Source organism: Chanodichthys erythropterus, chromosome 18, assembly GCF_024489055.1.
Source record: "Chanodichthys erythropterus isolate Z2021 chromosome 18, ASM2448905v1, whole genome shotgun sequence".
Lineage (NCBI taxonomy): Eukaryota > Metazoa > Chordata > Actinopteri > Cypriniformes > Xenocyprididae > Chanodichthys > Chanodichthys erythropterus.
The window spans coordinates 22899435-22916222 of record NC_090238.1 but is presented as its reverse complement, the minus strand read 5'-3'; the positions used below and the strand labels follow the sequence as shown (position 1 = coordinate 22916222).

Genomic DNA, 16788 nt, shown 5'->3' with positions numbered 1-16788 from the left:
TTAACAACAAAAAAGCAGTATGGGAATGCACACAAAATATATTTCAGAAAGCAATAAATAAAATCAAATATTGGTGTTAATAAAGAAATACATTTCAGTAATATATGTCTGCTGAAATAAGGGAAGAAAACATGGCCAAGGGAATGCTGAAATGCACAAAAATGTGACACATAAATGCATAAATCTCTTGCTGGTCAGAGTAGCAGAAGTGAGTATTCGATTCAATTCACATTGCACTTTTCACAATACATATCGTTTCATAATGCATTAGCATTAAAACATAACAATCAAAAGTCAGAAGAGCCTCAGACTTAAGAGATAAAAATAAGAAAATGAAAGCCTGTCTGTTGAAAATGTAAAAGCATATAGTTTAGTTCATATAATCTTTGAGTGCAATTCATAAAATCACACTGGAAAAGCTAAAGCCTCAGGGAGTTAAGAATTAAACCTATTCCCACAATAGGAATGTGACGTACAACATACAGTATGAAGGAAAAATAATGACACCAATGATGGATTGGTCCCTCTGAGAATACACCGCACCCAAGCCAAAACACTTCTAAAGATAAGCAAACTGAGACTGAACCATTTCTTGAACATCAGCTTTACCTGAGGTACAATAAATGTTCTCTAGTTTAGTAAAAGATCTGAAGTTTTCTCTGCAACGTTCCCATGGCCTTGCACTTCTGATGTCGCACCAATGTAGAAAAAATAAAATGCTGTGCAGAAGGCAGGCGCAAAATATCTTGGAAAAGTTATTTTCATTGTATTCTAGTGATTAAGAAATAATTGCAGTGTTCGGGTCAACCGAACCATTATTGTTGCTATAGGGTTAGAACCGGTGAATGCAACTTACAGGTTTCACAGAAAGAGAATGATCAGACGCTGTTGGAATACTTTGATAGTTGCGGCACAAAAGAGATCAATAGAAGAGACACTGTAAACGCAAAGACACGAGAAAAAAAAAAGTCTTATTGTTTTTGTTTTTTTTTTAAGAAGAGTGGCTTGAAATAATGAATATGACCAGCACAGTAACAAAACATATTTACATTTACACACCAACCACAGGTGTAGTGTGTAGTGTACTTTAAACGCTTCCTGAAATGATTTAATAGATCTAAGTTTAAATGCTTCAATTTGCTCTCATATTATTATTCAGCAAGAAAACAAGATTAGAGGGAACACTGGTTCTCTGTGTTGAATTTAAGCATGTTTCATCACCTGAGACCCACCATGTGCGTCGTGCTGTGGATGTGTGACAACCTTTGGTTATCTAGGGCTTTATGAGTCCTACACGCTATCTGTTTGGAATTCACTATCATCAAAGAGTACGTTTAAACACTCAGACATAGTGTAAATACCTTACTGACCCCCCCCCCCCTTTTTTTTTTCTTTTTCTTTTCTTTCTTTCTTTCTTTCTTTCTTTCTTTCTTTCTTTCTTTCTTTCTTTCTTTCTTTCTTTCTTTCTTTCTTTCTTTCTTCTTCTTCTTTTTTTTTTTTTACAGCAGTTTATCTTACATATCTTGCATATTGAATTGTGATATGGCCAGTGAATGGCACATGTCAAATGATCACATTACAAAAACTCCTCATGCTCTCACAAAACTGTTCTGCTTTACTGTAGGTTTAAATAGTCTCTCTGTTCTCTAAGAATCAACACAGGAGATGACTCACTGACCTTTATAAATGTAGTACGTTTGGGTCTTACAGTGACTTTGAACTTACAAAATATCTTTCTATAAATTTGGCAGCAGTCTAACAGTTGGCGTTTGGACAAAAAAAAAAAAAAAAAAAGGTACAGTAGCAGGATAAAAAGCAGAGATCACAGTGCTGAGATGACTCATGGAGTAGAATGCTGGGAGTACACAAATAACCTCCAGACACATTAATCAAAACAGCCCAGCCCAACATATAAATGATCTCTGATACAAGTCCTAGGTGAAAGTATTAATTATTCATGACTATAAAATGTTTTACTGATCAACTGATCAAGGTGACATTAAGCAGACTCAGGACTTCTGATGTCACTGTCTGTAATTAAATCACCACAGATGTTTGAATCCCTGAACATGCTGCATGAAATCTGTCATTTAATTAAACTTCAAGTGTTTGTGACAGTAAGAGAATGTTCTGGCATCTAATAAAGGTCAGCGCCCCCTGACTATAGCTGAAGACACATCTGTGCAAAAGGGGCTTAATGAAACAATGCTACAATGACATCACAGGGAAATCAGAGTCAAAATGTCACCCCTCAATATTTCAGTTCAGTTATTTCCAGTAAAAGTGTTTATTTAGCATCCTTTTTATGTTTGTTTTTGTACATGCATACTAGGAATCATTTGTATGAAACATGACTTTGTGTTTCAAACACTAATAAACCAAATCCAGTTCAAAATGAATGACCTATACCAAACGATCTGCCATGAGACCTTGATGAATGATAACCGTAGAGGCTTCATTTATGTTCATAGTTATTGTGTTGACCTTCATGTCTGCTTTGTTTTGAGGCACAAGCAAATCAATTCTGCAGTAGTGAACTTGGAGAGTCTGCATGTAGCGAACTTGGAGCCCGAGTCTGCGCAGTAGTGAGCATGAAGTAGAGCCGCGATATCAATGTCCCGCCAAAACTCAGAACAGCTCATTATGTTGTGTGAAATAAACAGTTATGGAAATGTAGAAATTAAAGTTAAAGCTCCAGTCACCTCGTGAAGATCCAGAAAAAAGTCTGTTGGTGCCTCAGTTCAGTGACTACTTCACTCAGTGAAGCTGTCAATTATGATGTCACACCCCCATTTTTATAGCATCAAATAAATAACTAAAACCAAACTTTTTTAAAGAACGAACACTTAAACAAACACCAGCGTGATAAAAACTGCCTAATATGACAGAAATTGTCTTTGGAAAAAAATATTTGAAGTGTAATTTAAAGGGTTAGTTCACCCAAAAATTAAAATTATGTTATTAATGACTCACCCTCATGTCGTTCCAAACCCGTAAGATCTTTGTTAATCTTCGGAACACAGTTTAAGATATTTTAGATTTAGTCTGAGAGTTTTCTGTCCCTCCATTGAAAATGTACGGTATACTGTCCATGTCCAGAAAGGTAATAAAAACATCATCAAAGTAGTCCATGTGACATCAGAGGGTCAGTTAGAATTTGTTGAAGCATCGAAAACACATTTTGGTCCAAAAATAACAAAAACTACGACTTTATTCAGCATTGTCTTCTCTTCCGGAATCCTTTCCATTGAATTGATTCCATTGAATCCTTCTGATCTGTCGGCGTTGGTAATGCACTTATACGTCGCCGTGGTTATTTTTGGTGATTAGGACATCCGCGACATTGTGAAGCATCGAAAATACATTTTGGTCCAAAAAATAACAAAAACTACGACTTCATTCAGCATTGTCTACTCTTCCGGGTCTGTTGTCAATTCGTGTTCACGACTCAGCTTCTTCTTCTTTCCTGTTTTACGGCAGTTGGCACCCAGCTTATTGGTGCATTACCACCCCCTTCTGCTCCAGAGTGTGGTTCACGACTCCGCAGTGACGCTGCTGATGTAAGACGCTGCTGACGTGTTATCTGGTGCACCAGAGCTTCGTTTACAGTCTGAGGGAGGCGCACGCTGTATTCAAGCTATTCTACATTGTTTGAATTTTGGTATTGCTATATTTTTTAAAATGGTGCGTAAGTGTGCATGTCACGGATGTCCTCATCGCCAAAAACAACCACGGTGACGTAAAAGTGCATTACCAGCGCTGACAGATGAAAGGATTCAATGGAATCAATTCAATGGAAAGAATTCCAGAAGAGAAGACAATGCTGAATAAAGTCGTAGTTTTGTTATTTTTGACCAAAATGTATTTTTGATGCTTCAACAAATTCTAACTAACCCACTGATGTCACATGGACTACTTTGATGGTGTTTTTATTACCTTTCTGAACATGGACAGTATACCGTACATACATTTTCAATGGAGGGACAGAAAGCTTTAAATCTACTTCTAAATCTAAAATATCTTAAACTGTGTTCCGAAGATGAACGGAGGTCTTACGGGTTTGGAACGACATGAGGGTGAGTCATTAATTACATAATTTTCATTTCTGGGTGAACTAACCCTTTAATTGTTTAGTTTGTCTCACAGTCTCACATGGAATACATGGAGAGGGTGGGGTTATGACCTATACTGCTTCTATCCACCTGGAGGCAATCGAGACGCTTTGGCTTCACTTTATAGGACTCGTGTGGCATGCTTGTTCCAAACCTGTTTGACTTTCTTGCCACAATGGAACACAAAAGGAGATGTTTAGCAGAATTTCTAAGCTTCTCTTTTCCATAGGTATCATATGGTTCCAGAAGACTAGAAATGTTTTATACTAGTCCTAATTTTACTATGCTTGTATGGTGGATCATCCTTGGTGCTTAACAGCTCCTAGCCTCCATCCACTTTTATTGTATAGAAGAGAGCACTGTAGAGGGATACAGAGAGATAGACTGAGCGCTTTTGTAAAAGCTTGTAGTGTGCTGTAAAAAACTGGAGTATGACTCTGGTACTCCCAGAACCAAACTAAAAGCAAAGTTTTCTTTCTTTCTCTCACTCTCTCTGTATAAAGACACTGTCTGATTCTTTTTTGTTTTATGTAGAAATTTCTGTTGGTGTCAACACATCAAACAATATCAGAGTTTTAATGCCATCCACTGCACTCCGCTCTTATTGGGCCAGACTCCTTGTGCTCAGCTCTCATTGGCTTATAGGGCCAGGCTCTCTTGAGGTCTTCATTCCATCCAGCTCTCAGTCAACAAAGTGAGGGAGAGAGAGGAATAAGGAGAGCAAAACTGTGGCTCTGAGTCGTGCCAGTGCAATAATCCACTGTCAGCTTCGCTCTAGCATGGTGACAGCATATTACACACTGAATGAGAGATGTGCCACATATCAAACACTGCAAGTTGAAATTGGATATGATGACAGCAGACTGAATTGGGGCTGATTTTCTGGATCTGACTGCCAATAGTTTTGAGGTTGATGTCTCTTTTCTGAAACAGATAAGAATGAGTTATGAATCTCATTATGAATATGTGCTTACCTCATTGGCGTACACCCAGTGACTATCTTTGGATGCTAGATTCGTTTCCACTGCCTGCAGAAAACAAAAAGACAAAAGAAAGCAAAAAATTACTGAGATGAAAATAAGCAGTTATCTTCTTGGTCTGCATACCAAAATTATAAGAGCGCAAAGAGAGTCAAGGACACTCGTTAAAAAAACATACTTTTAAACTTTCAAATAAACGTTTCTATATGTGCTTTATTTTCAACTTTTCGAAACATATTCCGTTCACTTATACATTTTAATTTCTGCTACCTATAAAGATCTAAAAAGCAAGCTTTACTTTTAATGTTTTGAATCTTTGTGAAAAAGTGGTCAAAAGTTCATATCTTACTTATATGTGCATACATAATAGTCATAATAATTCATTAAATAAAAAGAAACTTAAAATCAATTAGTGAATATTTTAAGTCTTTAATTAATACAGTGCAAATCACACTCCGTGCTCTATGAGGGTGACTGTCAGTTATAATTTTTTTGCTTATACCAAAATAGAGAACAGAGAAGCACTGGGGTTTATGTAAATTATTTACATTACACAGCCACAACTTGTCCTAACTACATGCATGCTGTGTGCGATAAAAGGTATCTTTTATCTTGACTAAGTGTCTAATGTAAGTTCGAATATCATTCTGTGTTCCCAGCTTTTTAGCTGTAATAAAAACAACACTGGCTAATTCACCTCAGATCTCGAAAATACTAACCCTATCCCTAACCCTAATCCATTACTAACCCGTTACTAGCCCATTTCGTTGTGTCTGCTGTGCTCTTTCCAAGAGAGCCTGTCCACACTCTCTTCTGATTGGCTGTGGTTTTTGATTGATTTTATCGCTTCTCATTGTCGCATCTAATGTAGACAGTCAAATTGCTTGTCGCTGGAATCCTATCGCATCGTGTGTAGTTAGGACACGGTGTTAGAATGGCGCAATCTTAAAGGGATAGTTCACCCACAAATGACAATTCTGTAATTATTTACTTGCATGCATGCATTTCTATCTTCTGTGGAACACAAAGAAAATATTTTTAAGAATGCTGTTAACCCAAAAGGTTTAGGTTACCATTGACTTTCATTTCACTTTCATACATATTCTCAGAATATGTTCTGTTATGTTCTATCATGAGGATAAGTAAATAATTTTCATTTTTGAAATTTTTTAATTTTTGGGTCAACTATATCTATATGTTTCACTGATAGTACATGGTACAGAATTCCTCAGAAATGCATTCCTGTAGGTTGAAATGCAATGCAGTCATAACCTGTGAGTGAAATAGAATAGAGATTGTTGGATATCCGGGTGTGAATCTTGACAGTGGACTCAGTGGAATATCTGTGTGAGATAGGAACACCTGCAGGGGACAGTCTGGCTTTCATGTTTAGGGAATATATTGGAATAACTGCAGGAAGTAATGAAGCGATAAGGCCACATTGCAGGAGACTGATCAAAAATGTTCCTTATCAAACATCCTGACCAGGTTCAAAATAGGTGTATTCTACACAGAATGAGATAGTGGGAGCGTATTTCTATGTCAGACACAGACAGATTAAATGCAAAAAAAAAGTAATTTTCCTGCTCAAGCTGCATTTCTGAGTGCACATTGGATGCTGGAAAAGATTAAAAAGCAGCTAGGGGCTGGAACACCGCTTGCATGGGCGCTTCAAAACAATGAAAAGTATCTTTACATCAACTTGAAAATATTGATCCAAATTCTTCTACTGAATTGCACAATAGATCAGATCAACAAAAGTCTCCATGACTGCAATCCTGTTCCACAATGATGAGGGAAAAAAAGTGAGTCTCCCAGGCTTATTCAACTGAAACTCCTGATTTCAGGAAGAAGATCCCTTTTGATCCCTTCATTCTTCATCTCAACCTTCAAAGAAACTTTATGCTTTTTTGTACTGTGACATCTTCAACTGCAAAAACTGTGACATTATAAAGCAGAGGCTGGGATCACTTCCTTCAGCACCACTGCTTTATATCATGAATCAAAGAAAGAACATACAGTAGCACATGATCCAACTTTAATTGAAATTGAAAAAGTGAGGCAAACTAGGTTAGAAAAAGCAGGCTAACACATGATTCCACAGCAACTTTTGAATAATACAATTGTGTTTTTTTATTTAGCTTCATTAAGAAGCATGTAAACAAACAAATATAACATTACTGCTTTTTGAAATCAGAGGCAGCATCACTACAGGAAAGTCAATAAAAACTTAATAACTGCTAGTGTACTAGACTGCTCTGCTGTGTTGATAATAAGAACAAATGATTCTATATTTGACAATTTATTCCTTCACCACAGTGAGAAGTTTTAAAGCTGCACTGTAAACTTTTTTTTTTTTTTTGTTCGCTCTTGGTAGATTACTATGTTAAAGGTGGAGTAAGCAAAAAAAAAAAAAAAAAAAAACGCTGTTGAAAAGTGGATTGGACCAAATATCAAAACACACACATCAGCATTATATATATATACTAGTGATGGGGGAGGAGAGAGAGCTCATTGTATAAGACTGACATTAGCAGAGTGACTATAGAAAGAGAGAGATGGCGGAAAAAATACAAAAGAGGAAAAGGCCAGGGGAATATAACTTTAAAGGGAACCCCTGGTGTTAAGACTTATGGCTTAATACAAGATGTATGGCTTAATATAACGTAAATGATGTCTCTTACTGAAATATGTAATAGAAAACAATGAATGCAACCATTTGACATCATCGACATAGAACACAAACAAAATGGCGCCGCCCATTGTATAAATATGTCATGGATTTTTTAAATAACGTAAATCTTTCATGGGTTTTCTACTACATATTTCAGAAAGAGACTCCATTTACGTTATATTAAGGGGTTCCCTTTAAAAAGAAGGGTTACGATTGGGCAAGATGTACGACCTGCATTAATATCAGAGAAGCCTTCTAGCGCTGGAGAGACCTTAACTGTGTGTTCACACTGCCGCCGGCGAGAGCGTCAAAGTGACAGGAAGTCATTCATTTTCAATGAAAGCCTGGCGGCGAGCTCCGGCGAGAGCGGCGCGGCGCGTCTTGGACGGTGAGAGCGGCGAGGAGAGTTGAAATCAGGTTAACTTTATGGTAATGAGCTATGACGCGGTTCGGCGGCAACCAATCGGAATGTAGATATCCTCGCTTGAGAGGCTTCCAATTGGTTGACGCAACTTGTCATTTACTTTGACCCTCCCGTCGGCGGCGGTTTGAACGATCAGTACAGCGGTGTTGGCAGGACGGCCAAGGCGAATGTTGACGCTCTCGCCGGCGGCAGTGTGAAGCATCGGCTCCCAATGTGTCCAAAAATTAGAAAACATACTCCTAATATATGTTTTTTTCTTTCGGTTCCCCTTTTAGTGATCACTATAATCCCTTGATCTTGTTTACGCATTTGTAAAACTGTATATTAGTTACTCGGACTAAGGGCTAGGCAGTGTATTGAGTTTTGGCGATATATCGATTTATTTTTCAGAATGATACAGGATGAGACAATACCATCTATATCGAAATGGATTGATGTGACCCTCCCCCACTTTTGCGACATGGAGGAAAACACAGCACCAGTCCACACTGCAGAAGACGATCTGGTTAGTAAAAAGAAAAGCAATTGTTTAATAATTTGGAGATGGTCAAAAAGTGGAAGCATATCAAATATCTTTTACCACTTACAATATCACGATTAAGTGCAGTACGAACAGTGTTTAGAACTTAGTACTTCATCTGCTACAACCTCAGCCACAAAGACTAAGCAGCCTGAGAAATTTTCTCTCCCAAAACAAAGCTCGTTGGAAGCTTCTTGTACTCGCAGCGTGTCTTACGAAAAGAAAAGTTCCACATGGCGCTATATAACCAAGGTTGTAGCTTACCACATTGCTAAAGATATGGTTCCTGTTGCAACAATGGAACAGGAAGGTTTTAAAGTGCTGCTAAAATTTATTGACTCAAGATACCAGTTACTCAGTCTTAAATACTTTGCAACAGATGCTCAGCCTGATATGTATACTGAGGTCAGACGGAAGCTTTCCGACCGGCTCACAAAAGGGACTAATTTTGTGCCAACAACCAATAGGTCAAGCAGGACATGTGAGCCATATATGAGTTTGACAGTACATGTTATTGAAGACTGGAAAATGAAAACCGCGTGTCTCCAAAGCAGCTATTTTCCCCAAGACCACACTGGGGAGCATGTAGCTGAAGCCCTGCAGGATGCACATATGAACTGGAAATTTGACAAAAAGAGACTGGTTGCTATAACGACCAACAATGGCAGCAATGTTATCAAAATCGTGGAACTTATGAATTAGCTGAGAATGTGGTGCTTTGGTCACCGACTTCATCTGGTCAATGGTGAGTGCTATGTTTGTATTTGATTCAGAAAACATAGTTTTGAACTTGTGAAGCAAATCATGCTCAGTAAAAGTGCAATAATAGCAACTTTACAGTTGTATGCCTAACTAGCATAAGAAAATGTATTTGGAATGTTCAAGCAACATTTAAACATGTCATTTCATCACACACATCCATATTAAACACTGGTGATAATCTGCCTATTTAAAAAAAAAAAAAAAAAAATCTATATAATCTCTCACTTGCATATCTCTGAGGTGTGCACTACTTGGTTAAATTAGATGTGCAATATATGAATGTAAATATGCAACTGCTGTAATTGTTGTTTATGAATTATACAACTGCTGTATACTGGATTAGTTACAAATTATTTGGCCATAACAACACTATAGTAGTTGTGACATAGATTGCTGTGCATTTCATACTTACCTCCAATGTTTGGTTATTTTTTATTTTAATTAATTTATTTTGTTTTACTTTTTTGTAGCCTTTCTCTTTTGTTTGTGATATATGTGATATTAGAAGCTACTGTAAACCAAAGTCAAATTCCTTTTATGTATTTATGCATAATAAACTTGATTCTGACAGGGCATGGCATAGATGACAACCTCATCACCAGGGCCATTTCTCTGTTTAAGAAAGTTGTCAGCAGCTTCTCCTATAGCTGGAGGAAAGGAAGAGAGCTCACTGAAGTCCTGATTCAGCTGGGTCTGCCAGCTCACCAGCTCATCACTGAGACAGTCACACACTAAAGATCACGGCAATAAATGATTGAGAGGTTCCTGGAGCAGGAGGGAGCAGTCACAAAAGTCCTGTCTGCTGACAAAAAGTTCAGGCATCTTGTTGGCAGGGCATTGAGGTCCTGGAGTCACTCCAGAAGGCTCTGAAACCCCATTGGGACTTCACAGATGCAGAGGAGGACAATCTCACAATCTCATATGTCAGACCTGTATTACACCTTTTCAACAAGTCTCCTGGCACATGAAGAGGGCAACAGAGAGCTGTGCAAATCAATCAAGACCTGCATTGTTGATTACCTTATGCTGACCCAGCAACAAGTGACCTGTTAGACATGGCCTTTAAGTTTAGGTATGGGGTAGGATTTAGGGATGTGGTCATGCAGAATAAGGCATTAATATATGCTTTATAAGTACAAATAAACAGCCAATATGCAAGCTAATAAGCAACTAGTTAAAAGTGAGAATTGTTCCCCACACTAAAGTGTTATGGCAGAATCTCTGCTGGCTGATCATGGAAGCTGTCAGCCTGATACAGATGTGCCCACTGTGTGCGTACAGACCAAGTAGAAATAATTCCACCAACAGCAAATTCGTCGTCATCACTGGCAACCTTCTTAAAGCAGAGCACAGCAACCGCAATCAATACAGCACTTACATGGAGGGAGACAACTGAAACTGAACTTTCAAGTTACTTGCACTCAGTTAATGTAGAGAGTGATATTGATTGTCTCAAATGGTGGGATGAACATGAAACACTGAGCCACCTGCCAAAAGTATCTTTTGGTATCAGACACCAGTTCCCCTTCCGAAAGGGTTTTCAGTTGCAGTGGTAACATTGTAACCTGCCACAGGGCATTCCTAAAGCCTGAAGCTGTTGATAAGCTATAGTTTTCCTTGTACAAAACCTGTAAGAGATACACTATATTGCCAAACGTTTTTGGACGCCTGTCTTTACGTGCACATGAACTTTAATGACATCCCATTCTTAATCCATAGGGTTTAATATGAAGTTGGCCCACCCTTTGCAGCTATAACAGCCTCAAAAAGGCTTTCCACAAGGTTTAGAAGTATGTTTATGGGAATGTTTCACCATTCTGTTGGCGAGAAGGCCTGGCTCGCAATCTCCGCTCTAATTCATCCCAAAGGTGTTCTATCGGGTTGAGGTCAGGACTCTGTGCAGGCCAGTCAAGTTCCTCCACACCAAACTCGCTAATCCATGTCTTTATGGACCTTGCTTTGTGCACTGGTGCGCAGTCATGTTGGAACAGGAAGGGGCCATCCACAAAATTTTCCCACAAAGTTGGGAGCATGAAATTGTCCAAAATGTCTTGGTATGCTGAAGCATTAAGAGTTCCTTTCACTGGAACTAAGGGTCCAAACCCAATCCCTGAAAAACAACCCCACACCATAATCCCCCCCTCCACCAAATTTTACACTTGGCACAATGGAGTCAGGCAAGTACTGTTCTCCTGGTAACCACCAAACCCAGACTCATTCATCGGATAGCCAGACAGACAAGCGTGATTCGTCACTCCAGAGAACACGTCTCCACTGCTCTAGAGTCCAGTGGCGGCATGCTTTACACCACTGCATCCGACGCTTTGCATATTGCACTTGGTAATGTAGGCTTGTATGCAGCTGCTCGGCCATGGAAACCCATTTCATGAAGCTCTCTACGCACTGTTCTTGAGCTAATATGAAGGCCACACGAAGTTTAGAGGTCTGTAGCTATTGACTCTGCAGAAAGTTGGTGACTTCTGCGCACTGTGCGCCTCAGCATGCGCTGACCCACTCTGCGACTTTACATGGCCTACCACTTTGTGGCTGAGTTCCTGTTGTTCCCAATTGCTTCCACCTTGTTATGATACCACTAACAGTTTTTAAGCAGTCTGCATGCCTAAGTGCTTGATTTTATACACCTGTGGCCATGGAAGTGATTGGAACACCTGTATTCAATGATTTGGAGGGGTGTCCCAATACTTTTGGCAATATAGTGTATACACTATAAAATTCTATATACTAAAAAGCACTTTTAGTAAAGATTGTTTTACCTCAAAAATAACCTATTGTACTTGTTCTGACAAAATAGTTCAATTATTTAATGTTCTGTTTACATTGTTATTTGCACATCAGAGCTGTGTATTTAGTTAAGCAGGAGGAATTACACTCTATTTAATCAGTTGTTTTTGCACATTGTCAGAGATATATCTTTTTTATTTAATATAGATTTTTTTTTTATTTATGTTTATATGTTGTGCAGCTGTATATTTTTAAGCAGGGAGGAAGACCCTGTCTTCACATTTTATAGAGGGTATGTATAGACGTCACTTTCCCGCCAGAACGCGCTCCCTCAGCTGGACTGAGTGGCAAAAGAACTTGCTGCATGACTGTATTTAATAGGGGAAACTGCAAACGATTACACTAAAGGTTGGGCTCGAAAGTGTTCCTTAGGACGTGTCAAAGAAACCTAATCCATGGATATTAACATGCAGCCAAGAATCGCGTTTCCTGACATTTTTATGTGCCTGATTTCGATGCCGGGGAAACACATAAAGCAAATCGGCCTGTGAACACTTTATATTACTACAATATAGGTAGGTCTAAATCAGATCGATCACTTATATCAATGTTATATATTTCGTCATATAGTCCAGCCCTAAGACTTATATAGTTTTAGTTATAGTGTTTATTTAAAAACACCCAATTATATAAGATGGTAAATATTTAATTGATGAGTTGTCAACACAATATATAACAATACAAAATATAGGGTCCAGCTGTTTCTGTGAATTGCAGCGACCCATTTGTTTCTTTTTTTCTGTAACTTTCAGCAGTCTGTAAAAATATACCTCAGATTTTGTGTCAAATCTTTTTTGGGATGGAAGGGATGTCTTTTGAGGGATGAGGTAAATAACAATTAGACATTTGACCTGAATTATCATATGTGCTTTCACTTATGGATGACATCATACCCTCGGGTGGGCTGGCACAGCAGATTCAGCTTGTTGCATAGCATGTACGTGAATGTGGGGATGGAGGCATCAAGATAGGGGTGTGATCCTTTTTGTTTGTTTGTTTGATGTGTTTGTTTTGGTGATTTCAAATATCAACAGTGTTTACCAGAAATCGCTTACTGCACCATTAAGGAAATGCATCCTACTTTAAAACCATTAACAGTTGAAATTTTCTCAGATGGAATGCAGAACTTCTTTCAGCAAATCAGCTTGGTGTGTATCAGATTTCACATGTTAATGTAAAAATATATACAGTTGTGGCTAGAATTATTAGACCCAGTCAAAGATGACTCTAAAAATAAATCTGCATTGTTTATCCTTTTGATCTTTAATTCATAAAATTAGCAAAAATCTAACCTTTCATTGAAGGAAAAGAATTGAAAGTGGGGGGGAAATAACATTATGAAAGAAATGTTTTTCTCCAAAACACGTTGCCCACAATTATTAACACCCCTAGAATTTGTTATGAGTAAAATATCTCTGAAGTATATTCCCATTCATATTTAAATTTTTTTAGCTCACCGGGGTGATCATGAACATGAAATTGGCCAGCCATGACTTCCTGTTCCACAGGAGTATAAACATGAGGAAACACAAAGGCCAAATTCCCTTAATCATTCATCACAATGAGAAAAAACAAAGAATATAGTTCTGCTGTGTAGCAAATGATTGTCGAGCTCCACAAAATAGAAAGTGGCTGTAAGAAAATAGCTGAAGCATTGAAAATCCCCATTTCCACTATCAGGGCAATAATTGAGAAGTTCCAATCAACTAAAGATGTTACAAATCTGCCTGGAAGAGGACATGTGTCTAAATCTTCCTAATGTGTGGTGAGGAGGAAAGTTTGAGTGGACAAAGACTCTCCAAGGATCACAGCTGGAGAATTGCAGAGATTAGTTGAGTCTTGAATCTCAGAAAGCCTAAAAAAAATTGATCAAAAGCACCTACATCCCCACAAGTTGTTCGGGAGGGTTTCAAGAAAAATCCTCTGCTATCATCCAGAAACAATATTCAGTTGTCAGACAAGACTGGAACTTCAAACGGGACTAGCTTCTATGGTAAGATGAAACTAAAACAAGAGCTTCTTGGCAGCAAACCCACCAGATGGTTTTGGTGCACACATGAATAAAAAGTGCCCCATGCCCACGGTCAAATATACTGCTGGATCTTTAATGTTGTGGGCCTATTTTTGTGCTGGAGGTCCTGGACAACTTGTTCAGATATATCGTATCATGGATTCTATCAAATACCAACAGATAAAAAATCAAAACCTGACCACTTCTGCTAGAAATCTTATAATGGGCTGTGGTTGGATCATCCGTCAGGACAATGATCCAAAACAAACATTAAAACCAGCACAAAAATGGGTCACTGAGCACAAAATGAAGCTTCTGCCATGGTCTTCCCAGTTCCCTGACCTGAACCCTAAAGAAATGAGTGGAGTGAACTGAAGAGAAGAAGCACCAACATGGAGCTGGGAATCTGAAGGATCTGGAGAGATTCTGTATGGAGGAATTGTCTCTGATCTCTTTCAGGTGTTCTCAAAAACTCATCAGGCATTATAGAAGAAGACTCAGAGCTGTTACCTTGGCAAAAGGAGGTTACAAAAAGAATTGAATAAAGGGTGCTAATAATTGTGGGCAACGTGTTTTGGAGAAAAACATTTATTTCATAATGTTATTTCCCCCCCACTTTCAGTTCTTTTCCTTCAATGAAAGGTTAGATTTTTGCTAATTTTATAAATTAAAGATCAAAAGGATAAACAATGCAGATTTATTTTTAGAGTCATCTTTGATCATATTTATGAAGGGGTCTAATAATTCTGGCCACAACTGTATATATATATATATATATATAAAAAAAAACAATATAGTTATTATTTATTTTATGTCATTTGCATTTCATCAGCTATTAAAAATGTGCAGAATTAATCAATAACACTACATGCACAATAATATTAATATAAGGGCTTGTTAATATAAACAGTATAATGTAGTCCAACATTATTACCGACCTCCTCTACCAAACAGTCTCTTTCAGTCAATTTATGTTGTCAGCAAACTAAAATCAATATGACTGTATACAGCTTTTAAGAGGTCACAAATTCTTGCTTTTTGGTGAAAGAGACAGGACTTCCTAACAACATGAAAGAAAAAAACTAATTCAGGATTGATCAAGGAGCACACGGATCCCTTTCCAGACATCTTTAAAAGAGTCATAAATCATGACCTTTTGCCTGGCTATACACTGTATGTTGTGAAATTGTTAGTTGAAAGCAGCTGCATTTCTTTGAGTTCTTGAGCACTGATTGCAATGTCCCGGCTCCAGCTGGGGTGAACCCTGAATGAGACCAGCAGCACTTTCTATGAGCAGTGATTTTTAGTAAAAATCGCCAATAGCTTTCCTTCTATCCTTTCATCACACGTGCATCATACACGAGTACTCTTAATTTTTTTTTAAAAATTCAACTGGATTGATGTGGCCATGATTAAAAAAAAAAAACACAGTGCCCCATTACTATTTAACAATTCATATAGCTCAGCCAGCATAGTTTTGCCAAGGTCACGGCTTTGATTGCCAAAACTGTATCTATGCATCTTATAAACTATTCAATATTCTGTCATAATTGACAGGGTTTCTCTGTAATCTATGTCTGTAGACTTTGCACAGTTGCTTTCACAGTTGTCTCATGTTGTATACTGTGGCAAGCAAGATGAGGACGAGGGCTGTGAGAATGGTGTGAGGACGGTGGCATGATTGATAATGAGTGTCACCTGACTGCCAGTGGCTGCCCGGGGCAATGATTCTGGAGCGATGGAAGACCCGGTGAAAGGAAAGGTTGCTGTCATGCTCCTGGGCCGAGGAGAGGTGTATGCTATCTGAGAGGAAGCGAAGGAGTCGGTGCCGTTTGCCAGGAGACCAGAGTCTGCTGCCGTCGCCATGTTTGGGGAGGAGCAGGGAACGGGGGACTTGTTGTCGGCTGCCCTTAGCTGGAGGAGCCATCACCATCCGACAGGTGGAGCGTCCAGAGTCTCTCAGCTGGTTGAGGCAGTGTGTCCAGGAGCCGGACCAGGATTTTTTTTCCTCCCCTCTTTCTTCTCTGTCTCTCCTCATACTTCAAACTCCTTTTCTCTCGCCTCATTTGTTCTTAGCCCCAGGTGCTGCGGCCGCCCCAGAGAGTCTCCACTCAGTCTTGTGAGTTCTCCCCTGCCTGTGAAGGGTGATGGGAGTATCTGGCTAGACGAGGCCAAGGGCCATGAGAATGATGTGAGGCCGGTCTCATATCTCACAGAGGAGCTTCGGAAGCATAAAAGGAGGAGCAACGACAGTGAAGGATCAGAGAGGACCAGGCTTGGACAACTTTATGTTGTGTTTTATGTTTACTTTCATTTTATGTTTATGATATCATGAAAGTGTTTGAAACATTCGCTGGTTCCCGCCTCCTCCTTCCCTGAACACTAACCTTGTTACATATACAGGCACAGATTTGACTCCAGCACTCCCAGCATGCTATACGGCTGGCCCTCTGAACCTGTTTGACTCAATAATATGCACCCGCTGCACAGGTGGGTGAACCTG

The 16788-nt window shown here is 38.8% G+C and overlaps 1 protein-coding gene across 1 annotated transcript in view; it reads right to left on the bottom strand.

Annotated features, from left to right (window-relative positions):
• Positions 1-16788, bottom strand: part of grid1a (glutamate receptor, ionotropic, delta 1a) — a 344907-nt gene that overhangs the window by 44161 nt on the left and 283958 nt on the right. The window contains exon 5 of the mRNA XM_067367779.1: positions 5087-5140. Within this exon, the coding sequence (XP_067223880.1) occupies positions 5087-5140 (54 nt within the window). The remainder of the gene's footprint in view (positions 1-5086; positions 5141-16788) is intronic.